The sequence below is a fragment of the Thamnophis sirtalis genome, unplaced genomic scaffold (genome assembly GCF_051295495.1).
Source record: "Thamnophis sirtalis isolate CommonGarterSnake01/CBP01778 unplaced genomic scaffold, rThaSir2_p1.2 scaffold_1, whole genome shotgun sequence".
Classification (NCBI taxonomy): domain Eukaryota; kingdom Metazoa; phylum Chordata; class Lepidosauria; order Squamata; family Natricidae; genus Thamnophis; species Thamnophis sirtalis.
This window is the reverse complement of record NW_028261381.1, coordinates 105,386,173-105,406,864: the sequence shown is the minus strand read 5'-3', so window position 1 is coordinate 105,406,864 and position 20,692 is coordinate 105,386,173. Positions and strand designations below refer to the sequence as shown.

The window sequence follows — 20,692 nt, the reverse complement described above, 5'->3', positions numbered from 1 at the left end:
TTACCAAATAATTATAATAAAGCAAAACAAGCATTTAATTTCATTCTTAATTTCATACTTTATAGCTGCTCAATCTAAGGCTTCATCTTCCGTGTCACTGATAATAGTGCCCTAATAATAATTATAGTACTGTAAATTTTATTTGTCACCCAATAGTCTGCAACTTCACACAGGAATCTCTGACCGTTTTCTCTAAAGGAAAGTAAAGTTTATTTTGCATGTAATCTATCGCACCGACTAAATAAGTGTTTGTCATTCCTATAGTCTATTCATACTTTAAGATAAATAAAGGTAATTAAACTAGCTTCCAGTCTTTGTCTCTTGCTGTCAGTCTCTGGCTGCTGGAACATGGTCTCTCCTATCTCTGTCTTCAACTTCTGAGATACTTTCTGGGGAGATAAAAATGTGTGATGTTTCTTCCTCTTTGTGGTTTTCAAGCTACTCTAAAATATCCAACTTTTGGAGATCTTCTCAGAAACTCGCCCTGGATCGCTTCAGGATACCTAAACTTTCTTGAACTTGTGTCCTTTCAGCAGTTCCAAATCCTAAGTCTTTCTTAGAATCCTCAGCCAATATTGCTTTTTCAAAACCAACCACAGCTTTTCATTGCCTTAATTTATCATAGGCTTCCAGCTCTAACTTCTCAGTTTCATTAATTTTCCACAGCTTTGTCTCCAGAGCCTTTTTACTTTATTTACCAGTGTAGGAATAGTTACCCTTTCTCCTATGGAAAAATATTTCAATGGGAAGGTTTTGTTTTGTATTCAAACATTTTGAATTGTTTAGATGTTTAACTGTGTACATGACAAGATGCTATAGAGCATGGGAACATTGTTAAAGACTGCCTAAAACATAACATGATCTGTCAAACAGAAATATAATATTATTGTAGTATTTGCCCATTAGTCTTTTTTTTTTGTTTCTCTGTAATGGCTGTAGGCAGCCTCCAGATGTCACGGATGAAGAAAAATGGTAGAATCAACTTTGTTAGAAACGAGATAAAATGATGGAATTTGCCTGGAAACCCCCCCCCCCCATTTTCCCACTTTCTGAGACTAAACAGAATCATAGAATAATAGCTGGTTGGGATATGCTTGAACCTATGTAGTGAAGATGAGCCCAGTGCTGTTTTCAGTGATTACTTTCAACTTAGAAAGGAAGGATATTGTTTAATATTCTGTTGGAATCTTTATTTAACTTAAATCCTTATTTCAAGTCCTGCACTCAACTTCTGTTATGTGACATCCTATAACCATGATGATGAAGAGCCAGTGCTGTCTGAAGATGTCTCCGTGGTCATGTGGCTGGCATGACTAAAGGCCAAGGGCGCATGGAATGCTATTATCTTCCCACCAAAGGTGGTTCCTATTTTTTCTACTTGCATTTTTATATGCTTTCAAACTGCTAGATTGACAGCATGCTGGACAAGTAATGGGAGCTCATTCCGTTAGGTGATGCTAGGGATTCGAACTGTTGAACTGCTGACTTTCTGATCGACAAGCTCAGCATCTTAGCCACTGAGCTACCACGTCTCCGAAGTTATTTTTCCTCAATATTAAGTTTACCCAGTTTTCTTAGGAATATTTTCTAGTATCCTAATTATCCTTATTGCTAGTCTAGGGTAGTTTATTTAAGGGGGGGGTCTGGCCAATTTTAGAATAAAGTATAATGTATAAATTGCTGATGAAATGCATTTCCAAGGAGTAAGATGAGCCATCTTTTCACACAAGCCACCACCACAAAAATAGTCATCATGCAATCTTTTCTAGCTCTTGTTTTTAAATACAAAAGCTTAGTCACTCATGTGATTTCATATTGCAAATCTCAGTTTACATCCAAGTTTTGGAAAGCTCTTTTCCAGCTATTAAGCATTAAGATTCATTTGCGATCCTTGACTCATCCAGGCTCTAATGGGTAAGTAGTGAAAGTGAATCAATTATTGGAACATTACTTAAAAGGCTGTGTCTGTTACAAGCAGGACAATTGGACTGAGCTGTTGTCTCGCAGAATTTTGTGTTCTGATGAATCCTCCTATAAGCTGGACTCAACATTCTTGCCCCTTCCCAGTTATTCAACAAATTAATGCAGAGCCCTATCATCTTCATTGCTTGCTTTAAAGATGATTCATCCTATTTTCCTTTGGTTGTTGATTGTATTAGCCTTCCCTTGCTGTTCTATTCTAAAACTGTTCCTCTATCCCCTTTTTTCTGGTGGATAGCGAAGAAGAAATGTATACTCTAGTCTAGGCACAGGGAAAATTATTGGAATATATAGTTCACTGGAAGATATACTCTGAATCTGGGTAATTGTAGGAAAGCCCTACTGATGTTCATACCACATGTTCACACCCCATATAACAAACTAAGACCTGTTTGGCATGAGTGACTTTCTGATAGAACATACGTCTACCAGCATACTTCTCAATCTCATCAGAGCATCACAAATGTTTTCCTCACAACAAGGGGGCATCTATGGAGGGTGTATATATTATAATTATTGTGGTTTGTTGCACAGTGATCAGATATTTAGACTGGATTTGGCATTTTTATCCATCTTATCGAGTCCTCTCAAGGATCTGACGTAGGCAGATGTTGATATTCAGTGTTGTTAAGGTATCGTTGCAGAATGTAAGCTGTTCAACAAAGCTGCCTTTTGCAATTGACTGATTATTGCTCATCACACAGTCAGCCAGATGTTCAAATTGGATTTAGCATTTTTATCAATCTAGCAAGTACTTCACAAGATCCTGAGGTAGGCAGATGTGAATGTTGGATGGAAGTACAGATATCATTGTGGAATGCAAGCTGTTCCAAATGAAGCTGCCTTTTGCAATAAATTTGACAATGCTGATGATGTTCAAGTTGTTTTGGGATTGCACCCAAGGTAGCTATTACCACTGGTACTACCTTTGCTTTCTTCTTCTTATTATTATTACTATTACCATTATTAAAATTGAGATGCCGTCTAACTCTCATATCTACAGTCACAAATAAAACTTATTTAAAATAAGAAAAAATCCTGCCCTGCTATTATGATAGCAGATTTGACTGTGATTGATTTAATAATTCTAAATAGTATTCTTATCAGGCTGTGGTTACTACAGAATTTTTACAGAATTGTACTAAAACAAATAATATGATACAGAATATTGTTCAGATCTTTGGTTGTAATCAATATGCTAGTTGAACAATGTTGCAGTCTACTCAGCAAACCTCAGTGGCATTTTAAATATAAAAAAGGTTGTGTAAAAAGATTTTTAATATTATACTGATATTTTTTTCTGAATTGTTCTTTATATATTCTACTTTGTTAAATTAGAAAATCATTCTGTTATACATAGTATTTTCCCTAGATATTTCTAGTGAGTTTCCTATTGTGAAGCTTCTTGGAATGGAAATACTGTAAACACTTTTTTTGTAGGGACATTCTCAAGAATGAAGCATTCTTATTAAAGCAAACACTTCTTCCTTTGTGAAGTGAGCAGAGTTTCAGATTGGAATTCCATTGAATTTACCATTTAATCTTTCTTTTTCTTTTTATATACAATGTAATTACAAAGATTTCTTGTCAAATAATCTATGAAATTTGCCAGAAATTGATTGAGAATAGCAGTGGGTTTGTGATCATACAGGTAATCCTCAAGTCAAGAATGTAATGGAGCCTGTCAACTTGAGGATATTTAGGAATGAATCATGAAACTTGAGCGTGATCATTCCCTGCTTGCACCCATGCATTTGCTAATCGAATACATGGCTCATTAAGTGCATCAGGTATCTCAGGGAGGGGAAGGCTGTGGGGGGTGGGGTTAGTAACAGAACAGACCACCCAAGACCTCCCTGAACTGCTGAGATAACTCATGCTTCTTCCCTCCCATCTTGCTATGCCAGACTCACCTTGTAAAGATTTGTCTCCTCTCTGTCGTTTTCTTTGCCTTTGAGGGAGAGGAGAGCAGGACAATTTCCCTTCCAGCATCTTGTTGGCGTGCAAATGTTTTTCACTCCAAGAGTGAAATGTTCGTGGGGTCATGATCTTGCACAACTTCAGGCACCCACCTGCTCTTACAGAGAATGGGTGCCTGAAGTCACACAAGATCACGGCCTCAGGAACATTTCACTCTCGGCGCGAAAAACATTTGCAAGCCAACCGGATGCTGGAAGCGAAATTGTGAAAGGGGATCACATGACTCTGGGATACTGCAATTGACATAAATGTGAGTCAGTTTTCAAGCGTCTTAATGTAAATCATGTGACGATGGGGGTGCAGCAATGGTCATAAGTGTGAAAGATGATCAGAAGTCACTTTTTTCAGTGCTGTTGTAACTTTGAACAGTCACTAAATGAACTGTTGTAGTTGGAGGACTACCTGTGTGTAATGTATACAAGTGTGAACTTAAAAAAAAAAAACCTATTCATACTAAAGGTAGATTAGTGTCAGCCCCATTAGGGTAGACCAACCGGGAAATCAACTGTAGGAAAGCCAACACTACTTTTATGGGGGTTGGCTGTTAAAAACAGTATTTGTAACTTTGATTGTTCTGTTCCTCCTCCTTATAGGGAAGCATATTTCTGAGCCAGTTACAAATGTTATCTCATTCTGAACTTCAAAAAATGCTTCAGCTTCTTTTGCCCAGATAAAAGGTCTTGCATGTCTCCATCAATGTAAACTTCATTTACTCTCTACAATTAGTGACAGCAGAAGACTAAAGGGATAATAATAACACATATACACATTTATACACATAGAGAGAGGGGGTGTATGACATAGCTCTAAAAATCATTAAATTCTTTGTGGTTTTCTTGCCTTTAATGTTCCTACGGAGAAATTACACTGAAGTTCAAAATACTTTTCTATGTAATTGCAGCCAGCCATGCTGTGCCATGATTCATCAAGCTTCTACATTCCCAACAGCAGTGATTCAAGTGAGAGGATACAAGTTGAGAGCTGATCTTGTTTTGATTATAGAATATTGTGTATTTTTATTCATATTAATGGACATGTATTCTATATTTTTATGTGTTTAAACTTTTCTTTTGTTATATAATTTTAATATTACTTTGTTTAATCTGTATATTTGATATATGTTTTTTAATTTTTGTTTTAACTTAAGAGTAAGGAATTCATCTACTATATATTTATACCTATATACTGAAGAAAATCAGAAGGCAATTCCCTATTCCTTCTTGTAACATTTTAACTGTTTAACATATTTGATATCCTCCCCATTTTTTTCCTTTTTGTTATTTTGTATTTTATACTATTTTGAAATTTAATAAAGTTGATTAAAGAAAAACAAGATGAGAGCTAATGGAAGCACATCTAGGACAAAATGGGTTATTAACTCCATAGTTCAAGAATACACAGCATGGCTAAGAAGATTGGACTTCAGATTTAAGATTTCAGTAAAAGTTCTGCCTTCAAAATGAATATAAGTTTCTCCAAAACCGTATGGACAATCGTCTGGGGGCTTCTTGTATCAGATGGGATTTTGAGCCATTATTGACTTTTTCTGTGGGGTGAGATTTTGAGGAATGAAGATCATTTTAGAAAAATCTCTGTTGGAGTAATTAAATGCCTATCCTTTGGAGCAGTGATACTTCCCTGGGATTTGAAGAATTAGGTGCAAAATACAGGGAGGAATGTCCTACTTGAATATGGTTCTGATTACTTTTAGGAAGCAGGTTCTGTCAGATAACTTAGTTTGTGCAGGTTTTTGGCAAGACATGACAGCAGTTTTCAGAATATTTTAATCCATTCTCTGATTTTCTATTCTGGAAGTGCTAGAGGCTTAACAGATTGTCTGATTATATCTCACTTTTTATAATGATAATTCTTAAGGGAAAAAAAGACCAGAGAAAACTTGCTTCTAAAACGTTATCAACAAAGATGATATTCAGCCGGTTCAGTCTGGTTTGCCTGAAACAATAGCAGAAATTGTAGGTGGGCCTGCCCACCTGCCCTGGCTCTATGCCATCCTATTTAGGCACATTTTTGAGATTGGACGCATGTGTGGAAGGGGTGTGTGTGCCCGTGAAACAATTGGTCGTGCGTGTGGGGGGAACCGGTGGTAACAAAATGCGAAACCCACTGCTGGTTATCAATACAAGTAGGGCCTTCCCATTCTTTCTTCAGCTCCCAACAGCAGCACGTATTTACAATCCATGGATAATATTGAGCAGAACAGTCACAGTTTTCTACAGGTGCTAATATCTGGATGGCAGGCAATCTCTTGAAAGCACAACAGAGAGCACTATTGAACAGATGGCATTTTTATACTTCAGATATTAAAAGAAAAAGAATAAAAGTAGACATGGACTAATTTAGCAAGAGAGGTCTACAGCATCACCCATTGTGCCAAGTTAATCTTAATCACCGAATCACATTGATTGACAATCTGGAGGATGTAAGGTGCCGTTCTCCTAGTGAGCAAAAAAACCAGGATGGAAATTATAATTTCTCGTCTAATTGTGCTTGGATGCTATTTGTGACAATATTCATATTGTCTAGGCAGCTTGTACAGCAACCTCTTCAAGTGCCCAGTGTTGCCTTAATGCAGATCTGGAGAGCATTTTCTGAAAATAAACTAGTATTATTGGGGTGAGGACACCCCTGATGGTTCTTAAGACTTTTGAATATACCAAGATAACTGATTTTGGAAGAGAAAACACCAGTGAAGCCTGCTGCTTTGATTCTTCATTTTATTCCTTAAATTCTCCCAGTCCGCCAACAATCTCATGTTCATGTTTATAGACTGAATGCAGACTCAGTTCTCATGTATAGCTGAACAACATATTGGTTGATAAGATGGGTAGCTATATAAATGTTATAAACAAACAAAGAAACAAACCTGATCTGCAGTTTTTGATTAGGGCCTGGACAGTTTGTAATCAACTCTAACTTTAGATATGGAATTTATTAGGAAAGTAGCAAGTTACTCTCTTTTTATTCTTCCCTACCTCAAAAGGTCGCGGGTGGGATAAATTAAAGGGTAATCCTCATGTGAGCTGCCTTGAACCTCTTGGAGAGAAGGCAAAATAAATCCTAACAAGTAAAGAAAAATAAATCCACCTCCTGTTCTGTTGATCAGAGACTTGCCTTTTCCTCTTGGATGCTAAAGCTGCCAGTTGCAAATCCACATGTCTTGAAATGTGTGTTATTAATTTAAATGGAAGAGGAAGGCATTGATGTTGAGCTAGGTAATAGCAGTGAATGACAGACTAGGCCAGGTTTTCTAACCTTGAAGGTGGTTTATTAATTTGCATGAATATTGTAAGGTTGGCTGCTTATGAAGCCCCAGAGGGTTTGACAGTAATGCTCTAGTGAGTTGAGTGGAGATTTCTTTTTTTTTCTTTTTTTGGAATATGTCAAAGTTGTATCAGCATATCTCTTCCACGTTTTCTGACTTTTGCGTATTCCAATAATTTTTGTGCATCAGCATTTGTATGGATTTTAGACTTGTAATTGAAAGAGCATAAATTTTCATAAAACAAAAGTTTCATAAAGCAAAAGCTTCAAGAAACTCTTGGAGTTCCTTGAAGCCTTTGATAATCTTATTAGTATTACAGGCCATAGCCTTTATACATGGAATCCTTGACTTACAGCTATTCATTCAATGACTGAAATTACGACAGTGCTGAACAAAGGTATTTACGATCTGTATCCAAAGTTATAGCTGCTTCAGTGCCCCTACAGTCATGTAATCACAATTTGGGCATTTGACAATATGTTCACCCTTATGATCAACTGCAGCAACACCACATCACTCCTTGTCCATTATCTCCCTCCCCTCATCCCTTCCTGCTGCGTTTTTTGAGCTTACTTCTCTATCTAGATGGCCCAAGCCGAAAGAGCGATAGGCCAATGTGACGAATGGCTTTCCTGCAGAGACTACCTCATCTCATACTGGAAGTGGGTCTCATTGTGAAAAATCACTCTCTTCTGAAAAATTGTGTGAATGGTGCCCACCTCCAGAATAGTGCAAGGCAGCCTCTGTATGGGGGCTGCTTGTTGCATTGGCTGGCTGCTCTGTTGGAAAGGCAATCTTCAGAAGAGGTAAGGGAGTAAGGTATAATGGGGCAGGAGGAGGTCCAAGACTGGGGGAACCAGAGGGGCAGGAAGCTGTGCAAGGCCTGCCTTGGGATGGGGAAGGTCCTAGAGAGCCAGTGCAAGCCATTGTTTCAGGTGGGAAGGTGGTAAAATGTAGGCCTGGACCCATGCCAGGCCTCCCTAAGCCTTCCCCACCTTCTATAGCAACCTGTGCTTTGCCAATTAACTTGCAGAGTTACTTAACAACTGCAATGGGGAGAGCCAGTATTGTGATAGGTGATTGCATGGGAACCTTGTTTAACAACCACAACAACTTGCAATCATAATTCTGGGCTCAATTATGATTGTAAATCAAGGATTACCCATAGAAACATTTATATTACTGGACCTTTTGATTGTGTGTTTGGGCTCTTTAATGCAGCTTGATTCTCAGTATTTTAGGCTAATATTTTTCAGTTAGCAGCTTTATGATGTGTGGACTTCCAAGTCCCAGAATTCCATAGCTACCATGCTAACTGGGCAATTCTGAGTGTTGAAATCCATACATCATAAAGTTGCTAAGTTTGAAAACTATGGCTTTAGACTAGAATCCTTAAATGTGGTGCAATGCTTGTTGAAACTCAAAATTGCTTCAGATCTAAATGCTGCCATTGTTGAAGTTGTTTTTTTTAATCTAGTAGTAGGAAAGAATATAATTTTGCAAAATATTCAAAGGAGATATTTAGAAAGTATATTGTTTTCTCAAAGTACTGAACCAGGGTGAGCTTTTTCCGTGGTTTCCTGGTTATCTGTACATGACAACCTCAGACAACAATTGTGCCTGGACTGCTGGAAAAACAAATAGCTGCATATGCACTTAAATGCAGGCGATTGGAGAAAACCTTTGAAACAACCACACTGAGATTTCTTCAATGCTATGAGAAAAGGCATTTGAGTGCATTTTAAAGAAGCACTGCTCTGATTCCTTTGCACAAGCCTAATGTTTACATGCATCTTTATTATAATTATTAAATATCATCTCTCAGATACTACTTTAGATTATAAATGTAAATAAATATTAGGCTGCTTATTTAAAGCTATTGAGCAAATTAATTTTCAGTGAAATTGACCTGTTTGGAATTCCAAACTACCTAGTAGTGGGATGCAGAGTTGGTTGTTTGGTTGGTTGCTTTTGATTTGATGATGTTCATTTCTAGACAAAGACTGTAAATGCATGGTGCACAAAGCATCTTATTGATAAACTAAGAAAAATATTTAACTCAGCTGATTTATACAGTCATGTCAAATATATTTTTTGTTTGACTGTTATATAACCAGAAGAGCTGATTATTCAAAATTAAGCTATTAGGCAGTTTTACAACTTAATGCCCCCTTGAGGAAAGTTCTCTTAATTTGTTTGGTACTCCTTGCCCCTTCAGTAATAACTGATACTTTTGAAAGTTATAAAATAACCTTTATAGGTTTCTATTGTGGGCTGGGGATTGTTTAATAGTTTTGTATATATCCTTTCATATCCTTGATACATCGATTGTTGCATGTACCTAGACGTTTTGTTCATGTCAGTTGAATAAAAACATTCTTATCTTCCAAGCAAAGGTTAAAGTGCTAGCCTAAATTCTAAAGAATTCTGAAGCCCAAGAAAGGTCACAATGAAGAGACTATCTACATGCCTATAAAATGCTAACTTGTACTAAACAATATAAATGGGAAACCCTTATGAGACTGAGGTGAAAGTGTTTGAAGGATCAGAGGTTGCAATTCAGCACATCACGAAGACCCCCAGAAGTATGTCATCTGATGGTATTATGACATTACCAGAAATGGAATGATCAATGTTTTTTGGCCTATTTTTTGATAGACAAGAGAAGTACCATTCCATTTTCAAAAGCTAAAAATAAATTAAGGAATTTCAGTATCTTGATCTCAAGTGCTGGAAAACTGTAAATGAAATGTTAGTGGGGTTGCATGTCAACCATAGTTGCCTACCTTTAGTTTAAGATCTTTCAGTAAAATTGTATTTTGATACAGTCTCGTGAATGGAACAAGGGAATTTTATAAGGCAGCTGGGGAGTTGAGGGGGCTGAATTTTTGCTAAAACTCAGTGCATGATCACCGAACTGGTTGTTAAACCAGTAGGATCCCACCATTGCATGTGATCAATGTATAGACTAGTATGAATTTGTTAAGATAAGTTTCTACTGTTAGGATTAATCTGACACCATTTATGACAGAGTAACTAGGTTGGTAGTGCAAGGAATGCTGTAAAGATAGGTCAGCTTTATTTATTTATTTAGCACACGTTATCTGCTGTCCTAATCATAAGACTTTGGGTGGATAATATATGTAAAATGCTTAATCTCTATAAAATATTTAATGAAAACTCTCATGGTATCCTTGAGGTCAAGATGGATGAAATAGCTTGGCTGCTGTGTTTATTTCATATAATGTATTTTATTTATTTTAATCTATTTTAATCATCCAGTGTTATGTATGTGAAATTAATGGCTATATAAATCAAATGAAGAAATAAGCAAGCAACCAGTTCAGCAGTCTGATGGATTTCTTACTGGCTACCCAAAGAATTCTTGTATCCAGCCTTGTCCTGGTGGGAGATATGTAGTAGGGTCCCCCCCCCCTCCAAATTCTGCCCTTGGCCAAAGGCAAGGATCTAAAATATGAAACGGAAGGATTGCTTATTATCTGCATCATGCTCTGCATGCCTCTGTTTGGGACTGGGAGAGTGAATTTCAGAATCTGGGAGATTGTCAGTGGGTGCAGACAAGGAGTTTTGGGGGCTTGCTGGATCTGTCTCAGACTGGAATTAAGGCTTCCACATTGTTGGAATAATTCCCTCCAAGTACTATTATTATTAAAAGTCTCTGAATCTACCTCCCCCGCAGAAGGCAAGCCAAGTAAGACTTATTAAATTTTCAGATGATACCTTTTTTTTAGGATTTTATTGGGAATTTATATGCCGCCCTTTTCCCTGAGGGGACTCAGGGCGGCTCACAACAGTGAAGGGAAGGGAGTGCAAGACGAGACTTAAAAAGAAAAGAACCGTGATTAAAAGAAAATTAACCATAAAAACACAACATTCACTCAACATTCGGGCGGGGTGAGAGTAATCCTATCCCCAGGCCTGACGGGATAGCCAGTTCTTAAGGGCTGTGCGGAAGGCCTGGACTGTGGTGAGGGTACGGATCTCCACGGGGAGGTTGTTCCATAATGTCGGAGCTGCAACTGAGAAGGCTCTCCTCCGCGTAGTCGCCAGTCGGCACTGACTGGCGGATGGAATTCGGAGGAGGCCTACTCTGTGCGATCTGATGGGACGTAGGGAGGTAATTGGCAGGAGGCGGTCTCTCAAATAGTCAGATCCACTACCATGGAGCGCTTTGTAGGTGGTAAGTAAGACCTTGAAGTGCACCCGACGATCAACAGGTAGCCAGCGCAGCTCACGGAGGATTGGTGTTATATGGGCGAACCGTGGTGCGCCCATGATCACTCGCGCGGCCGCGTTCTGGACTAGCTGAAGTCGCCGGATGCTCTTCAAGGGCAGCCCCATGTAGAGCACATTGCAGTATTCCAGCCTAGAGATCACAAGGGCTCGAGTGACTGTTGTGAGAGCCTCCCGGTTCAGGTAGGGCCGCAACTGGCGCACCAGGCGAACCTGGGCAAATGCCCCCCTGGTCACAGCCGACAAGTGGTGGTCAAAACTCAGCTGTGAATCCAGGAGGACTCCCAAGTTGCGGACCCTATCTGAGGGGAATAAATTTTGCCCCCCCAGCCTGATTGATGGAACGTTAGCCAAATTTTTGGGAGGAAAACACAACAGCCATTCGGTCTTTTCCGGGTTGAGTACCAGTTTGTTAGCTCTCATCCAGTCTTTAACAGCCTCAAGGCCCCGGTTCATCACGTCCACCGCTTCATTGAGTTGGCACGGGGCGGACAGATACAACTGCGTATCATCCGCATATTGATGGTACTTAATCCCGTGCCTCCGAATGATCTCGCCCAGCGGTTTCATGTATATGTTGAATAGCAGGGGGGACAGAACCGAGCCCTGCGGCACCCCATAGGTTAGGGGCCTCGGGGACGATCTCTCCCTCCCCACCAACACCGACTGCGACCTGTCCGAGAGGTAGGAGGAGAACCACTGTAAGACAGTGCCGCCCACCCCCACCTCCCGCAGTCGTCGCAGAAGGATACCATGGTCGATGGTATCGAAAGCCGCTGAGAGGTCGAGGAGAACCAGGATGGACGCGTAGCCTCCATCTCTGGCTCTCCAGAGATCATCGGTCAATGCGACCAAAGCGGTTTCAGTGCTGTAACCGGGCCTGAAGCCAGACTGGAAGGGGTCAAGGTAGTTAGCTTCCTCCAAGGTACGCTGAAGCTGTAAGGCCACCACCTTCTCAACAACCTTCCCCAGAAAGGGGAGGTTGGAGACTGGACGATAGTTGTTGAGAACTGCTGGATCCAAGGACGGTTTCTTCAGGAGGGGCCTCACCACCGCCGCCTTAAGCGCGGTGGGGAGGTGTCCCTCCCGAAGAGAGGCGGTAACAACCGCCTGGATCCAGCCTCGTGTCACCTCTCTGCTGTTGGCAGTCAGCCAAGAGGGACACGGGTCCAGTATGCAGGTGGAGGAACTCACAGCTCGCATAGCCTTGTCCACATCCCCAGAGGCAACATCCTGAAACTCAACCCAGAGATGGTCTACCAAGTTATTCCCCTGTGTCCCGGCTGGATCTGCGGGGGTGGAGTCCAGTTCCGATCGAAACCGAGCAATTTTGTCCGCCAAGAACTGACTATATTCCTCAGCCTTACCCTGCAGGGGGTTCCCCGTCTCCCTCCTATTTAGGAGGGAGCGGGTTATCCTGAACAGGGCGGCTGGGCGAGACTCGGCGGACGCTACCAAGGAGGCAATGTGTAATCTTTTGGCGGTTCTCAGTGCCCAAATATACTCCTTGGTGCAAGCTGTCAACAGTGCTCGGTTCGATACGGACCTGTCGGACCTCCACCGGTGCTCTAGGCGTCTCCTCCGGCGCTTTATCTCGCGGAGCTCCTCGGTGAACCAAGGGGGTCTCCGCGAGCCGCTGACCCGGAGGGGCCGTAGTGGCGCAATTCGGTCTAGAGACTCTGATGCCGCCGAGTGCCAGGCCGCAGCAATAGTCTCCGCCGAACTGTGGGCGAGAGCATCTGGAATGACCCCAAGCTCCGTCTGGAACCTAACAGGGTCCATCAGTCGCCTGGGGCGGAACCACCTAGTCGGTTCCTCCTCCCTACGGTGGGGGTTTGGCCTCCGGAAGTCTAGCCTCAGTAGGTAGTGGTCTGACCACGACAGGGGAATGATCTCATTTCCCCTCAGACCAAGATCATAACTCCACTGCTCCGAGAGGAATACGAGGTCGAGTGTATGTCCTGCCAAGTGGGTAGGGCCTCGAATTACCTGGGTCAGGCCCATGGCTGTCATGGAGGCCATGAACTCCTGCGCTCCATCAGAGTGTTCACCGAGCGAAGGCAAATTGAAGTCCCCCAGAACCATTAGTCTAGGGAACTCAATTGCCAGCTCGGCTATTGACTCGAGGAGCGCAGGGAGGGCAGCTGCAACGCAGTTGGGAGGCAGGTACGTTAGCAGCAAACCCGCTTGACCCTTGAGGTCCAACTTCACTAGCAGGGACTCACACCCGACAAGCTCCGGAGCAGGGATCCTACGAGGAGCTAAAGACTCCCGGACTACAATAGCCACACCGCCACCCCTTCCCTGGGCTCTCGGCTGATGAAACACCTGAAACCCGTCTGGGCACAGCTCTACGAGGGGGACTCCTCCCTCCGTGCCCAGCCATGTTTCAGTAATACATGCCAGGTCTGCCCCCTCGTCTACAATCAAGTCCCGGACGAGGGGAGCCTTATGGATAACAGACCTGGCATTTAGCGACAGCAGCCTGAGACCAGGGTCCTGATCGCTCACGCCATCTGACCTTGGAGTGGGACTCATAGGGCCGGAAGGAGGGATCTCTGCAATATAGCGAACCCTCCTTCCCCTATAATGGCCAGCCCTAAAGTCCCCGCCATATCTGCCTCTCCCTGTTATGACCGCAATGCTCCGACTCTCTCCCGTGGGCATAATTCCCCCAACCACCCCAATGGCCCCCGCTTGCCCCGCCAGGGCCTCCGAATCAGGCATACTCAGACACTCACACAGGCAGTTCCCACAATATAATTAAAACACAAAAAAGAATACAGCAATAATAGTACTAAAAGTGGGTCTTTCATACTAACTCATTCAGTCCCACGCACTCAACATACCCATTTAAAATTGCGCAACACAGAATTTAAAATTATGAGTTCCAGAAGAGCCAGCCTCCCTTCCTCCAGTTCCAGAGAAATCCGAGGCCAAAGTCCAAGATCCGTATTCTATAAATAGTTGTAGATGGAGGGGGGGCAAAGCACAGGCCCCAGGTATCAGCCAGCACCAGCTTTGCAGTCTCGCACCCTCCAAATCCAGATAAAACGCGGAATAGTAAACAATAACGGTCCATAGGAGATAAAACGGTAGTATGCAGGGGGGTATCTTATCTTCCCCCTCTCCTGAAGTCCTGGAACGGCCAGAGTCTAAATGTCCAAAGTTCACAAGTGACTGGAACCAGTTAGAAGGGGGAAGGGGGGGGTGCCAGCTTAGTGTCCAGTTTTTAAAACGCCAAGTTCCTGTCTCTAAAACTGCCATCCTCTATCACTTCTTTCCCCAAACCAAATGCACCATATGTATATATACCATAAGATGTCAAAATGTTAAACAAATGGTCGTTGCTCCCATTAGGTATTCCAAGGTAGCAGTGGTAGCAAGTGGTAGAAAGGGGGAGTTGTTCCAGGCCAATGCCGGTGGTCACAGGCCAGGCAGTAAAGTTCGTATTAAATAAGGACGAATAGGCAGACAAGCGTGGCTCCGCAATAACAGGGGCAGACAGGGAAAGAAGTTGTCCAAGCCACAGGAGGGATAGAAAGGAGAGGCTCCGCGGTGAGAGAGGTAGGCACTAAAATACAGGATAGAGGAGGGGCGGGCACTCAGGCGAGCTATGATGGTGGTGGCTAATTGCCACTTAATTCGCTCGCCCAAGCCACAATAGTTTCCTCCTCTTTACCGTGATGGTAATGGTGATGATAAAGATGATTATAGCCAATTTCAAAACCCCCAAGCTCTAACTAGAGACTGGCTTACAGTAGAAAACAACAGTTCAACATTACTACAATATCTTGAATATTCAGTGGGATAATGTCCAGCTGTGACAAGTACAAACTCCTGCATTTCTGCAATAAAAATAAGTTGTACAACTACAGGATTGATAGCAGTGCAGTGAGAAGGATCTAGGGGTACAAGTAGATCAATAAAAGAACATGATCAAACCGGGCGTTGCATCAGTTAAGAAGACCAGTGTAATCTAGGGATGCATTAATAGAAGCACTGAGTCCAGATGATATTTCCATTGTTCTCCATGCCGATTAAACTGGAACAGCAGAAAAGGGTGATAAGGCATCCGGAAATCGAATCCTTTGAGGTAGAGTTTAACTCTCAGAAGATAACAAAAGAGTACAATGTAGTCTTCAGATATTGAAAAGGCTCAAGAATGGGCCTGTCTTTGTTGTAACCAAAACAAGTCATGGCTCAACATGTTGAAATTAAAACAATAGCGATTCCAGTTGAAAATTGGGATTTTCTTGATGGTAAGAGCATTTAAGTAAGGCAATGATCTGACCTAGAACTAGGGTAGATTTTACATTCCTTTTAAACACGTTTTAGTGGCTTCCTGCAACGGGGTGGGATTGAACCAACTGATCTATATATTGGGTTTGGAAACTTATTTCTAACAATCTCAAACTCAACATAAGTTTCACACTACGGATATACAGTACATCCTCCTGTAAGCAGTCAGGCCACTGCATTTTGAATCAATTGCAGCTTCTGAAATGTCTTTAAGGGCAGTCATGTGCAAAGTATGTTGCACTAATCTAATTCTGAGATGATAAGGTCATAAGTTACTGTTGCAAAAAGATTAGCAATTGACCTATGGTATGTAGTAATTGTGACTTCATGCACTCAGATTGCAGGGGGAGGGGGGCACTTCCAGTGTATTTTTAAAAATTATTTATGGAGTAAACTTGGATAGTTCAAATATATTCAAAGACAGCACATACATTCCTGCTTTTAGAAATTAAACCTGCTGCTCATGTGATTATATTCCAATATTGAAAATACTGTTGTACAGAGAGGAAGAAAACTTGAAAACTATATGCTAAAAACTTTGCATAAGAGTTTCACAGGCACTTCTTTTGATATTCTATGGTATATGCTGTATGCTGTATATGTGATCAAAGTATTTCTTATAGGATACCTAGGTTTTCTACTGGAAAAATGTTGATTGCCAAGGGCAGCTGTATATGTATCATAATTTCTGTAATGCCCTGGTAATTCCATGATCCATTACATTTACATTTTTGTAATATTAAATAAAACAAAATTCTGTAAGAACTTAATAGTAATTAAAACAGGAGGTTTTCTGAGAACTGCATATCCTTTGCTATAGCTCCAGGTTTCCAATCTGTAGGATTAGAGATGTTACCCCACGCCCCATAACATACAAATGCTATTTTTTCTTTTGGATCATATAGTGATTACATCATAAATAGTACCATTTTTAATAGGTAATATTTTAATAGAATTGGAGTACTTGCTGTGCTTAGGGTGACAATGGGCCAAATTAAGCAAAAAAATCAAAACAAAATGATGGAGACAAGAAACCAAAGAGGTGGAATAATGAATGCTTAATATTTTTGCTTTGTTTTGTAGGAGGCTGTTGGAATCTTCACTCATTTCACTCTCACGTTATGATGGGGCAGGATCCCGCGAACATCCTATATATCCTGATCCAGCTAGGTAAGGACACAACTGAGTTCTTTTCAAAGCAACATTAAAGCCTGGTGTGTAATTGTTCTGATAGTATAGCAATAATTGTATGATGAGGATTGTACCCATTATTGTTGTTGTTGTTATTTTGTATAGGAAGAACAATGGAATTAAGCCAATCTTTTGGAATCTAGAAATAATTATTTATGGCAGTGAAGGGAGGGGGTAGTGCAAATGCTTACCTGATGGGATGGGATTTTAGGAATTGTAGTAAAACTGTGTCTTTGCTTTAAGCTATAATATTTTTCAATGGACAAATTTAAGTTTTTGTAGTTCTATATATTAGATAGAAAAGGGATCGTCTGATGGCAAAATAGAAAGATCTCCACCTACAGATATATTGATCAAGTTTCAAGTGTTTTTAAACATAAACAATCATTTGTTGGAATGTGGCAAATGTTTCATAAGTGTTACAAGCCATACTTATGCACCTTTTCAGATGATTGACTTCTGGGGCTTCAAAGAATTGTAGCGTCAGACTTCTTATTAGACTGTATTGGTTAGAAATAATTGTCAGTAACAACAGAGACAGTTTGTAAACACTGGTTCTGCTTCACTAATTTAATAGTGAAGGATCCTATCGGGTTAGTGGCTGTTACACAGATGGAAAGTAATGTGGAAGTACAGTGAAGGGTAAAGTAATTAGATATTAAATTATAATCTAATGTTGAGACTTCTTCTGTTAAGGCCTCTAAAAGGTTAGCTTGTCTCTGGGCATGGCTCTAATAAGGATCTTCAGATCAAATTTTATGTCATTTGTCACAACCTCAACTTTCCTAAATTAAACTTAGCATCTTTTGATTTTCGTGAAGAAAAAGTGGTAACTGAGGATATGGATGTTATAATATGGAAATAACCTTGTCATCACAGCATTAAATTCACTGGCAAATATGACTGTAGTTTGAAATTTTAGTTGTTAAATCTAAGAATCAGAATTCAAATGATCCCAACTACTGTTAATTTGGGAAGTAGTATTATGAAATGGAAAGTAAACATTTAAAAGGGCCAATTTTTAGAGGGAGCAAAAGAGGTAATTGGTCACAAAAAACCTCCACAGATATTTCCACAGACCTAACAGAGAGAGTGAGTCACCATTAAATGTATGTATGTATTAATGTAATGTATTGTATTGTATTGTATATAGGCTCTATTTCCCAGGTTTCTTGAAACAGTATAATTTTATATTGATGCATATAGGCTGTGTGTATGTGTGTGTGTAGTTTATTAATGATATGGTAGAAGTTTTTGTTAGATATTCCAGTCTTCATTTTTAGTCCATCACCCTGTTCCAATTCTACTCTCAGCCAATGTTCCAATTCTACACTCAGCCAGTGATGTGGCTAATATTTCCATAAGCTTGGTGGATCTGTGTAGATGCCTGAAACATTAACTACCATAGAGAACGCTTTTGATCAATTGCTCTAAAACAAAGCTCTTAATATTCTCTAAAAAGTGTTTCAAGTCCTGAATTAGCTGGAAGATCAATAGTAAACCTACAGAGCAAGTTACAACCTTTAAGCACGTAGGCATTGAATTATTTACTCAATGGATTAATTAAACAAAGGACTTCCTTGTGAGATCTCCAAAAGCATCTTTTGCAATTATTAAATATACATGCCATACATATGTAGCAGCAGCTGTCAAATTATTCAGAGTTAAAAGTGCTGGGCTCAGTTCTATATGGCACCCAATTATATTTTTATAAGGATGCTTCTAGGTAAGAAATTAACCTGTCCAAATTTTAAGAGATTATCACCTAATTTTTTTATTGTGTCCTTATGCAGTTGGAATTAAATTGCATCTCCTTAGGGACCCATTTGAGGCTCTGTTTCCTCACTTACTGGCTGAAGTAAATTCTCACCTCATTATGTAGGTTTGAATCTTCCTTAAAAAGAAAAATCAATCTTAATCTGGTGGCTTTTTTCCCTCAACATTAGCTGGTCTCATCCCCAATAAAACTATAGTCAGTCAGCCTTTAATGGAGGATCTGGGATCTAAATCTCCAAACTGATGGAACTAGAGTTTCCCACTGCCACTCAGTAACCATCCTTCCCTGCTCCATTTCCAGATATTTTTATTTTTATAGCATTCCCCATACTTCACATAGTAGACTTTTCAACTTGGTCCAAATTGGCAAATTAATTTTAGGGGCAACAAATAGTAGATATATCAATGTTCTCTATCAAAATTGAAATTTTACATGTTCTGATGCAGAAGGAGGATCTGTTTCACATTTACTACTTGAATGTCTTCTGAACAATAAATGAAAGCTGGAACTCATAACATCAATTGTTAACAATCTTCTGCTCCTCTGAACAGAAGATTATTGTTTTTCTCCTAGGTAAACGTTACAAACAAGGTTGCTAAATTTTTAACAATAGCCATCTACTGTTGATAAGTCCTTTTTAAAAAAAACATGATTATAAAACATAATTTGGAGAAATGTGAACTCCATGTCTGCTTACTCAAATACTAGAATTCTAAAACATGTAGTCATTGTCAATTTTATGACCTTTCCTCCCATGGTCATTAAGCAAATAATCAATCATTAAGCAAATCTGGCTTCCCCCATTGACGTTGCTTATTGAAAACCAGCTGGGAACATTGCTAATAGTGATCACATGACACTGCACCCATTGAAAATACATGCTAGTTGCCAAGCATCTAAATTTTGGCTACATGACTCGGGGGATGGTATGAGGATCGTATGTGTGAACTGACAATAAGTTATTGTTTTCTAGTGCTGTGGAAACTTCAAACAGTTGTTAAATAATTGTAGTCAAGGACTGCCTATATGCCTAAAATGAATGAGAGTGATGCTACTAATGGAAGAATGAGAAGCTAGAGAAAGATTGTTCTGTTAGTGCAAATTGATGAAAAAGGGAAACATTGTAAGAAAAGTAGGATGATCAATACATTGTAGAGATTAAATCAATCACTTCTGTGGTTCATATTCACTCCCTTTAAAGAAGTTAAAGCAACAGTGACCTTTTTGGAAATAATGAGATGTTTTGAAAAGATCTCATCTATTGAATCAAGGCAAGAGAATATTGAAAAACAAGGTATATGAAAAGTTAGAAAAATCAAGGTGATGGAGTTATCGGGAAACAAAGTTGGTGACAATTTTTGAAACGTCACAGTTCACAGAGGTTTACAGTAAAAATATTTGAGACTCAGTCTTATCAAGCTCCAGGAACATTTTCTTGTCATATCAGCTTGTTTTATAAATAAACCTTAGTTTTGTGATAAATGGGTATTTTGGGATCAAGGTTCAATTTCTTGCTTTTCCGTATAATTTATGAAAAGAATCATTATTACAGAAGAAATGCCATTAGAGATGCTACTGCTGTAAAGGTTGCCCTCAACCTTTTTGTGAAAGCTGTTTTATTACTTGGATTTTTGTATCAAGATGTTGGCGTTAATACATTTAAAACTATCAGCCATCCAATTCACACGTGCCTGTATTTAAATAGTTTTATATTATGCCTTTTTGCAGTCTCAGATGTGTTTTTACATAACTTTTTCTGACCTCATCTATTATATACCATAACTACTTGTTCATCAGATTTTGTTATTTTTTTATCAGAAAAGTAATTGTCCATTAAGTGAAAATGTAAAAGCTTGAATCCGAAGGCCTACTTAATTCAACATCCAATTTCTACAGTGGCAACCACAATCTTTTGGAGCCTACAA

The 20,692-nt window shown here is 40.0% G+C and overlaps 1 protein-coding gene across 5 annotated transcripts in view; it reads left to right on the top strand.

The window, feature by feature from the left end:
* AMBRA1 (autophagy and beclin 1 regulator 1) overlaps positions 1-20,692 on the top strand; it is a 137,487-nt gene that overhangs the window by 26,058 nt on the left and 90,737 nt on the right. For all 5 annotated transcript variants that reach the window (XM_014070546.2, XM_087720259.1, XM_014070575.2 and 2 more), the window contains one exon: positions 16,883-16,969. In XM_014070546.2, the coding sequence (XP_013926021.2) occupies positions 16,883-16,969 (87 nt within the window). The remainder of the gene's footprint in view (positions 1-16,882; positions 16,970-20,692) is intronic.